This window comes from Beta vulgaris, chromosome 6, assembly GCF_026745355.1.
Source record: "Beta vulgaris subsp. vulgaris cultivar EL10 chromosome 6, EL10.2, whole genome shotgun sequence".
Classification (NCBI taxonomy): Eukaryota; Viridiplantae; Streptophyta; class Magnoliopsida; order Caryophyllales; family Amaranthaceae; genus Beta; species Beta vulgaris.
The window spans coordinates 40,656,487-40,667,503 of NC_079207.1; the positions used below are offsets into that span (position 1 = coordinate 40,656,487).

At 38.5% G+C, this 11,017-nt stretch overlaps 1 protein-coding gene across 1 annotated transcript; it reads left to right on the forward strand.

The window, feature by feature from the left end:
- Window positions 1–10,213: 10,213 nt before the first annotated feature.
- On the forward strand, window positions 10,214–11,017 carry LOC125498396 (uncharacterized). Its single transcript, XM_048646562.2, has 2 exons — window positions 10,214–10,790; window positions 10,870–11,017. Exons 1-2 carry the CDS (start codon window positions 10,234–10,236, stop codon window positions 11,015–11,017), a joined length of 705 nt encoding a protein of 234 aa, XP_048502519.2. The 5' UTR covers window positions 10,214–10,233.

The window sequence follows — 11,017 nt, forward strand, 5'->3', positions numbered from 1 at the left end:
TTTTTTAGAACCGAAATTTTCGGAAATGCGAGTTACGAGTTCGAAATTTTTTTTTTTCGAAAACAGTTGCGAAGTCGAGAAAAAAAAAAAAAAAAAAATTTCGAAAAACGTGCTAGTTCGAAAAAAAAAAAAATTTTCGAGTAATTTTTTTTTTCGAGTAACCTTGGAGTCAAATTTCTTTTTGAAAATTATTTAGGCACAAAGTAATGTTATTTAAAAAAGTGTCTGCATTAGTTCATGCCTTTAAGGTAACGTATTGCATTGTGAGAATGGGTAGTATAGGAAGGGCATATAGGATAGAAATATTATATGCCTGCATTGAAAAATTAGTTCAGCATCATCATTATTTTCTTCCCTGCAAATAAGTGCATTATTATTTTTCTTCCCTACTAATGATGCATGAATGTTTTCTTTCCTGCTAATTGTTATATCCTTCTTGCCTATTAAGGTGTTATATTTTACATGCCTTTGTTTTCTTACCCTTTGATTCTTGGTGGGAACACGTTAAGGAAGAGTGCTAAACCTTTTGGTTATTGTGATGTAGCTCTACTATTATGGCTGCAAATTTAGGAAACTACTTTAACCCTATCGTCCTGACTGACGATGAAGACGACGACCATCATCCACCCATTGACCATAGGGAATATGAAGAACTGCATTGGATAATGCGTCGCATCTTGAGAAGACACTATGCTAGGGATGATGAAGTCATCATAGAAATGGATCATGCTAGAGGACTACCAGGGAAGACATATATGATGCATGTATGAGGGTGGAATCTGAACCTGAGGAAGACTTGGACACCATACCTACTAGGCAGTCTAAGATCAAGAGAAAATTCGTTGACTACTATGAGACTGACGAAGAGGACGAAGTTAGTGATGAAGACTTTGTACCTCAACAATATAAGGAAGATAAGGATAAGGATGGCATGTAGTGCCATAGTTATAAACTATAGATTTTTTTTTTATATATATATATATAGAGGTACATAAGGTTTTAGTTAAAGAATAATGTTGGGTATGTGCCAACAAGACAAAAGTGTTTTATAGGATTAGCATTTTAGGAAATATATATATATACTAGTGTGTTATTTTATTTCACATTTTTCCTTTTCCCTTCTATGGAAGAATAAAATTAGTTTGTTTATTCAAGGAGTAAGAATTTATTTTGGACACGTAATGGGGAATATTTTTTTTTATTTATTTTCATTATGTGATTTCAATTTTCTTGCTTAAATTCATATGACTATGAATTTATTTTACGTGAACAACAGTATGAATATTAGTGAACATTCCATGTTGAAACTTAGTGAAATTGTATGTTGAGACGATCTTTAGTGATCAAATCAAGTATTGTCTTGCTTAGATGACTATAAAAGTTTTCTGGAACCTGAGTAGAGTTATATTACTTTCAGGTCCCGAAGTAGAATGGCTAACAACACTGAACTAGCTGATGCTATTCGCCTATTGGCGGAGAAACTGAACCAGGACAAGGTTGAACGTCCAGAGACTGCTGGAGAATGTTTGAAAGACTGTCCAAAGTGAAACCACCTTACTTTAAGGGACAAGCTGACCCTACTTTCCTAGAAAACTGGATTAGGGAATTTGAAAAGTTGTTTGAGGTAGTAAATTGCCCTGCTGCTATGAGAGTAGGACAAGCTGTTTATACCTAAAGGATGAGGCTGACTTGTGGTGGAGAAAAATGGGCTAGATTTGAGTGCTGCTGAGGGATTCAATTGGGAAGCCTTTGTGATTGTGCTGAGAGGAAAGTTTTACCCTGCCTTCATGAGGAAGCAGAAAGCCCAAGAGTTCATCAACCTTAGAATGGGTAGTATGACCATTTCTGAATACTATAGTAAGTTTATAACCTTGTCTAGGTTTGCACCTGAGGTGGTAGCTACTGAAGAGCTTAAGGCTCAGAGGTTCGAACAGGGGTTGACTGATGAAATCCAGCTGGGATTAGGGGGTGAGACCTTTACATCCTTAGATGTAGTGTATGGGAGAGCTTCTCATATTTATGGTTTGCAATCGAGAAGAGATAAGAAGGCTGGAATAGTTGGTGAAAAGAGAAAAGAAATTAGTACTGGGGGAAACCAAGGTAACTTTAAGAAAAACCGGAATGGGAATGGGAACTTTCAAGGAAGGAACAGCCAGGATAATCGTAGTCAGGGTAGACCTGAGAGGGTTCACAATTAGTGAGAAACTGATCCGGTCCAAAATCGAATCAGTTTATCCCTCATATTTGCTGCGAGCCCACCTAATGCAGACCAACACCGCATCAGTAAGTCCAGTTTTGACCGCATCAGATGGGCTTTTTCCACTAGTGGTACCCAAACCTGTTACCCTACTTAGTAGTGTTTTGAATATGTAACCAACAACTTCCCATATTGAAAACCCTACTGTTTTACACGTAAGAACAACACAAACAATTCCACTCTCTTTCTATTCTTGCTATCTTTTTGTCTACTTCCTCCGTTCCAATTTAATTGTGACACTTTCCTTATTTGGCATGTTTTAATTTAGATGTGACACTTTTTTTTTCACCTTAAATGGAAAGTTTTTTACTGTGATTTTACGCTTTTACCCTTACTTATAAAACTTAATGAAATCTAATCCTACTTAATATAACCTTATTAATCCTAAACTCATTAAATGACTCCCACCAAAAATTAAACCCCACCCACATTTTCATCTCAACTTTCATCTTCATAAATTCTACTATTCATCATCTCTAACCCCAACTCAACTTTCTCTCTCCTCAAATCGCCACTCTCTGTCACCAAAAATTAACCCCCATCCACATTTTCATCTCATCCTTTATCTTCATAAATTCTACTGCACATCGTCTCTAACCCTAAATCAACTTTCTCTCTCCTCAAATCGCCACTATCTCTCTCTCTCCTCAAATTAAACCCCCACCCACATTTTCATCTCAACCTTCTTCTTCATTTCGACTACTCATTGTCTCCAACCCTAATTCAACTTCCTCTCTCCTCAAATTGCCACTCTCTATTTCATCTTCATTTCTACTGTTCAAAGACGAAAATGGCGAAATCAAAGAATACGACAGAGTTTTCTCCCGGAAGCTTGCACTGAAGTAAAAGCTAAGCAGTTGAGGTTGATGATGAAAGATACGGCGGCGTTTCATGATGCTATGTATCACCCTACTTCATGATGTTATGTTGATAATAAGAGAAACTGCAAATCAGAGAAATTTGTTGCATGATGTTATGTTCAAACAATTATGAAGTAGTTTGATTTGGCTTCGTCTTCATAATATTAGACGAAAATTTGTTGCTTCATATATTTTTGTTATGTTGTTTCTACTGGAGATCAGCTCAACATCTCCTCTTGATTTTATCTTGATACTCAGCATCTTTGTTTATCTTATCATATATTATGTATTATCTTTGTAATCTTGTTTTTCTTGTCTTGTATAGTATATTGCAATAGGTTATTTTGCTTCCTATTATAGGTTAGCCATTGTATATATATATATATATATATATATATATATATATATATATATACTGTACTCTGCTACATGAAATGATAAGTTACATTACATTCTCCGTGGTATCTGAGCAAAACTGATCCCCCATTTTTTTTTTCCATACTCTTCGTCACATCTCTCATGGCCACTAATACCATACCCAATGATGCTGAACCTACTTCTCCCCTTGTTCTTGTTAACCTCACTAATATTATCAAGCTCACCAACCTAAACTATCTATCATGGAAGCTTCAACTTGAAGCTATCTTCGTCGGCCACGGTTTATTTAAATTTGTGGATGGATCTTACCCATGTCCTTATGCCACCATTTCTGCCTCCTCTACCTCCTTCAACACCTCCAACAATCCAGCCCATACTACTTGGGTTCACCAAGATAAGCTCCTGTTTGGTGCTTTACTTGGTACCCATGACACCACCATAGTTCCGCTTGTTTCTCGTGCCACCACGGCTCAAGAAGCTTGGGACATTCTCGCACATACCTTCGCTCGCCATACTCGTGGCCATGCTAAACTTATTAAAGCCAACCTTAAATCCATCACAAATGGTGATAAACCCATATTCGACTATGTCAGCGCTATTCGTATTTGTGCCGATCAACTTGCTGTCCTTGGTGACCCTCTCAAGCCCGAGGATTTGATTGAACGTGTGCTTGAGGGACTTTATTATACTGAGTTTCATGCGCTTGTTGACAATGTGAATGAACGAGACACCCTCATCACTTTTGATGAACTTCATGAAAAACTTGTGCTTAAAGAAAATAATTTACGAGCCCAAGCTCCCACCGTGCCCACCCCCAATCCTCTTCCTGCTTTCGCCCATGTCACCACCACCCGCAGCTATCACCAGCAGCACCCCTCCCCTCACTCCACTGACAATATCCACCGCCTTGTTCATCACTCCTCTAAACCACCAAATGGTTACCACAAAAATCCTACTTCCTATAATAAAACCAAAACCTCTGGTTACAAGGGCAAGTGTCAGTGGTGTCATACCATTGGACACTCCCTCTACCGTGGTACTCTCTTTCAATAGAAATTTCCAAATGCCAAGCCCACCCTTCCACCCACTAGTACTCGTCCTCCTCCTCAAGCTCACGTAGCCACGACAGTTTCTATGCCCGACTCTTCCTCTTGGCTTCTTGACACCGGTGCCTCGCATCATGTCACTCATGATCTCTCTACTCTTGCTCTTCATCACCCATATGACGACACCGTAGAAATTGTTATAGGTAATGGTTTCGGTGTTCCTATAACCCACACAGGTTCTCTTACTCTTTTCTCTACTCCTTCCAAAGCTATTACTCTTTCTCATGTTTTGTGTGCTCCTACAATGACTCGTAATATTATCTCTATTTCCAAACTTTGTATTGATAATGATCTTATTATTGAGCTCTCATCACATTCTTTTTCTTTGAAGGATCGTCTCACGGGGGCACTAATTCTCACGGGTCCAACTAATCAGGGAGTTTATGAGTGGACTCCTTCTTCCTCCAAAATTTTAGCTCTTCCAACAATCAAAGCACCGACAATAAATTGGCATCACAGACCTGGCCATCCATCACTATCTATCTTTAAACACATTATTTCAGAGTTCAATATTCAAGTTTCTAATTCTCTATCTTTTGATTGTAACGCTTGTGATTGCAATAAAAGTCATAAACTTCCATTTAGTCATTCTACTTTAAATTCTCATCCCCCCCTTGATATTCTTTACACAGATTTATGGACATCCCCTGTTCATTCCATTGATGGATTTAAATATTATGTCATTTTTGTTGATCACTATACCAAATACATATGGTTTTATCCGCTCAAAAACAAATATGACACCAAAGCCATCTTCATTCGCTTCAAAGCTCTTGTTGAAAAATATTTCAACACTCCTATTAAAATTCTCTACTCTGATAATGGGGGCAAATATGAAGCTTTAGCTTCTTTTCTAACTATTAATGGTATTTCTCATCTCACTTCTCCCCCTCATACTCCCGAACATAATGGTTTCGCTGAACGTCGTCATTGCCACATTGTTGAAACTGGATTCTCTCTGCTTACCCGTGCTCAACTTCCCTTAGAATATTGGTCATATGCCTTCTCTACCTCCTCCTATTTAATTAATCGCCTTCCTACTCCCACTCTCTCTCACAAATCTCCCTATCATTGTTTATTCCAATCTCCTCCTAATTACCTTAAACTTCGCAGCTTTGGATGCTTATGCTACCCATGGTTGAAACCTTACACAACTCACAAACTAAACTCCAAATGTCGTCCATGTATCTTTATTGGATATTCCAAAACTCAAAGTGCTTATTATCATTGTCTCGATCCTCTCACTAATAAAATTTTCACCTCAAGGCATGTCAGATTTGTGGAAAATGATTTTTCTTATTCCTCCCTTTGTAAAAAACCCTTCTTTAACCCCCTTCCTAGCCCAGACTCATGGTGTTCTATCTCTCTTCCCCTCCTTCAAAATCCGGTCCATATGCCACAATCTGAGAGCCCAGACACTTACCTTCATGGCCCACCTTCCACACACTACAAGAAAATGCCCAGTCGACGACAGCTATTCAGCGACGACCACTAAAACAGACGTTAAACATGTAATCAGCGACGGTTTACAGCCGACGTCTCTACCGACGGTTTTTTTAAAATCCAGCGTTCGCTTAAACGGTCGCTAAAATCAACGACTATGCTAAACCGTCGGTGATATGAATTTTTTTATTTCAGAAATTGAAGGGCTTGGGCGACGGCTGGAAACCGTCGCGGAATTTAGTGTAGCCGTCGCTAATGTGGACGACTTAAACCCACTCCCATCCAAACTCCCACTCATATTATAGTCGTTACAACCTCCCAGCATTATTCTCTCAAACAACCTCCCACGCATCAAGAAAACTCCCACGCATTATTCTCTCAAGCCGTCGCCGGCGAAACTGCGACTAAACACCGGCGAACGGCGACTCGACATCGGCGACTCGACACCGGCGACTAAATACCGGCGACTTCTCACGCACTCAGAAACTTCTTTCGCTCTCTTTCCCACGCACGCATTCCAAAAAAATCGCCGACGGATCTGCCTTGAAGTCCATTCCGGCGAATGGCGACTTGACACCAGCGACAGAAACATCTTGCCGGCGGTAATTCCTACAGCTCTATGTTTTTTTTTTAATTTCTATTACCCTAAAAATTGAGTTTTTGGGATTGAAGGGACCCTGCCGCCGCGTGATTCACTCCGCCCTTCCGCCGCTACTGCGTAATTCAGCCCTTCCGCCACTGACTCTGCCGCCGTAACTTCCCTCTTCAATCTCAAGTTTGTTGTTGTTTGTTAGTTTGAGTTTAATTTGATGTTGGCTGCTCTGTTTTATTATTGTAATTTTTGATAACAAGCTAAAACCCACAAAATTGAACCCGTGATTAGAACGATCAAATTGTGATGTTGGTTGTTCAATTCATGTTATTGTTGTAATTTATGTTGTTGGTTGTTTTGTCCATAAATGATATAACTTTTGCTTTTAGGATGGTTAATAATTGAAATTTGAATGAATAGAAGAGTATTACTCCTCATATGGAAGAAGTTTAGGGAGGAAATGGGTGAAATGTTGGAGGAAATAAGAAATTGTAGTTGATCACAGCAAATTTCTCACTTCTAAAGGAGGGAAAGAGATAATGAAGTGAGAAGAGAAGAGAAGAGTTCTGAAGTTGATGTTGGTCTAAATTGTTTCAATGCTTTAAATCTGTAGTGTAGATTTAGTTTGTACTTTGTAGCACTAACTCACATAATCAATAGTTCTTATTTATGTAGTAGAATATGGCTAGCAGGTAGTGATCAGTAGTTTTGGGATATGGTTGAAACCCAAAGGCGAACTGACGTTGTTCTAAACTTTTTGGAGACCAACTTGTTGATCATATGTAGGAAGTATTGATTTCACTAGAAGCTGAGATTAGGTTGTCAAAGAAATAAAAAAAAAAGAAGCTGAGATGACTTTTCAACTATCAATTCCAAGAGTGAAGTATGGTTGTTTACTTATTCAAACTGTTGACTAGTTCTTAGCAAATGTTTTCACATTTTAATTACTTCCCCCTTTGTTTTTACAATAACTTTTTTTTTATGAACTAGGGACACGATAAATCAATTGTAAACCCATGTTTAAGTTACATTTTTATGTTCTCAATGAGTTCTTTTTTAAGTACTCATATTGGAATTACTCTTTTATATATTAGTTTTACCATTCTAAAATGGTAACATTTAGTAGTAAAACATTGAGTTTAATGACAACAAGATACTATATATAAAAATGAATGTGATCCCCAATGAATAGATCGAAAAACCATAGGAGATTTTTCACAGCTCTAGTTCATTTTTTTTATCAAGGTGATTGTAAGTTTGTAACTCAGACTGATTTTGTGACATTTAGATTACTAAGAAAAAGAAACCATCTGAAACCGTTCAGACTGATTTTTGTCAAGCTATTCATGTCATTCAATTGGTATAATTTTACATTGGTTTTGTGAGTTTACGACTCGTTTGGTTGGTGGATTTCATGAGAGGAAAAGAGAATCATTGATTTTTTTTAGATGGAATCATTTACTAATTCCGTTTAAGTGAGTGTTTGCTTTGTGAATGTAGGTGACCACACTCAACTGTCTCCTTGCCGTCAGACAGTATCGTCTCTCTACTGTGTCCTTGCCGTTGGACTGCCCGCGCCTCTAGGTATGCTTTAATTTATTAGTTTATAATACTTTGAAGTTTAAGTTAGTGTATTAATTATCACAATAATTTATATGATGGTTTCTTTATTAAATGTTACAAAAGTTAAAAACTATATTATTATCACAATAATTAATTTATTGCACATTCCTTTATTTGTTACACTATTTGAAATATTTATATTTTTTTTGACATATTTGTTTTCGTGGAAAAACTTTGGATAATGTTATAAATTTTGATTTAAGTATTTAAATAAATATGTTTGCATCATCATGTATTTAGAATTGTAGAATTGTACGTATGTGGGTTGTTAATGACTATTATGATTGAAATGATTTAGAATTGTAGAATTAGGCACCATGAAACGGAAGGAGCGTTGGTGGATGTATGATAGATATGACAATGGGCGTAACTTGAGGCCCGAGTTCTTGAGGGGGGTTGATGAATTCATTGAATTTTGCAAAGCAAATCCTGAAAGCCCAGGTTTGGATGAAGTTAGATGCCCGTGTCCGAAATGCAAGAACAGACGTATGCATGACGCAGACACGGTTAAAGTGCAGTGTATAGAAAGGGATTTATACCTGATTACTACGATTGGTATTCTCATGGTGAAGAGTTACCTCGATCCGCACATGAGCCATCTAATCCATACCGTGAAATGATTTTCGATGCTCTTGGGAATAACTCAGAACCGTCCAATGTTGAAGAGCCTAGTGGAATGGACGAGGAGCCTAATCCTCAAGCAAAGGTGTTTCTTGACCTATTAAAGGCTTCTGAGGAACCATTGTACGAAGGGAGCTCCATGTCGTGTTGGAAATGGCATCTAGAATAGTATCTCTGAAATGTGAGTATAATTTGCCACATAGGTGTGTTGATGCGTTTGCTTCATTAGTGAAAGAAGCAATACCTAACAACAACAACATGAGTAACACATTTTACGATACGAAGAAGATTTTGGAGGGATTAGAGCTTCCCCACGAGAGGATTCATGCGTGCCCCAAAGGTTGTATGTTATTTTGGAGAACTGATGCACACTTGGACAGATGTACAGTGTGCGATAGCGACAGATACAAAAGGACTTCTAAGGGGTCTTTAGTTCCAATGAAAGTTCTGATTTATTTCCCAATACACCGAGATTGCAAAGGTTGTATGCAACAAAAAATGTTGCTGAAGAAATGACATGGCATGCCAAAAATCCAGAGCCGAAGACAAAATGGCTCACCCTAGCGAAGTGAAGCTTGGAAGCATTTGGATAGATCCTTTGACGAATTTGCATCTGAGCCTAGGAATGTTCGGCTCGGTTTGTGTACCGATGGGTTTGGTCCACATGGAAAGTTTGGGGGTCAGTATTCATGTTGGCCGGTCATCTTAACCCCGTACAACTTGCCGCCATCGATGTGCATGAAGAAACCCTTCATGTTCCTTTCGTTGCTCGTTCCTGGTCCTAAAAATCCGAAGGGAAATTGGATGTGTACATGCAACCCTTAATCGAGGAATTGAAGCAATTATGGGATGTTGGAGCAACACTTATGATATTTCTAGGAAACAAAATTTCAATATGCGTGCTGCCATTCTTTGGACAATAAGTGATTTTCCTGCGTACGGTATGCTATCTGGTGGGCTACAGCTGGGAAAAAGGCATGTCCTTACTGTTTGGACAAATCTAAAGCTTTTTGGCTCGACCATGGGGGTAAAGTTTCTTGGTTTGATTGTCACCGTCAATTCCTACCCCTAGATCATCCTTTTCGTAACAACAAAGTAGCTTTTTGCAGAAATAAGGTTGAAAAAGGGTCTCCGCCACACATCATGTCTGGGGAAGAGTTGTGGTCTGTGTTAAGACTTGCCAAAGGCTACAGATGGGCCCGAAGCACTTAATACTTTGAAAAAGTTGAAAAAAGGGTGGTTCAAACAAAGCTGTCTTTGGGAGCTCCCATACTGGAAATCTCTCCATCTTCGTAACAACCTTGACGTCATGCACATTGAGAAAAATTTTTCGACCAACTAATTCACACAATTATGGATGTGAAAAAACAGACATCAGACACTGTTGCATCCAGAAAAGACATTGCTAAATTGTGTAAAAGGCCTCAACTTCATGTTACCAAGGATGCGAACGGAAAAGAAACTCCACCAAAAGCGCCTTTCGCACTGGACATAGCCCAAAGGAAAGTATTATGCAACTGGGTGAGAGATTTAAAATTTCCAGATGGTTATGCGTCCGACTTAACAAGATGTGTGGACATGCAGTCCGGTAAGCTGCACAGTATGAAAAGTCATGACTGTCATGTCTTCATGGAAAGATTGTTACCGATAGCATTAAAGGAGTTGCTCCCGGTTCATGTGTGGAAAGCTGTTACTGAGATCAGCCTCTTTTTTCGTGATTTGTGTTGCTCCACCATCACAGTAAGAGACATGGAAAGATTGGAAAAGAACATAGCCGAGATCATTTGTAAACTTGAAAAGATTTTCCCACCATCATTCTTCAATTCCATGGAACACTTACCGGTTCACCTTCCACGCGAAGCTAGGCTATGTGGTCCCGTACAATACCGTTGGATGTATCCCTTTGAAAGGTACCTTATCTTTCATTTTCATATATCCTTTTTATTGTTCTTCGCAATTATGTAACTCTTTTCATAACCACTTTATTAGGTTCCTTAATCATTTAAAACGCAAAATTGGTAACAAGGCTCGTGTGGAGGGTTCTATTTGTAATGCGTACTTGTGCGAAGAGATTGCAAACTTCTGTTCCAACTATTTTCAGCAAGGAGTGGATACTAAGACACGAGATTTAGGCTAA

Bases quoted from the DNA above. Each gene is read 5' to 3' on its own strand.
- LOC125498396 (XM_048646562.2), top strand. From the start codon at position 10,234: ATGGATGTGAAAAAACAGACATCAGACACTGTTGCATCCAGAAAAGAC. The intron at 10,791-10,869 runs GTACCTTATCTT...CCACTTTATTAG, and splicing joins TGGATGTATCCCTTTGAAAG to GTTCCTTAATCATTTAAAAC.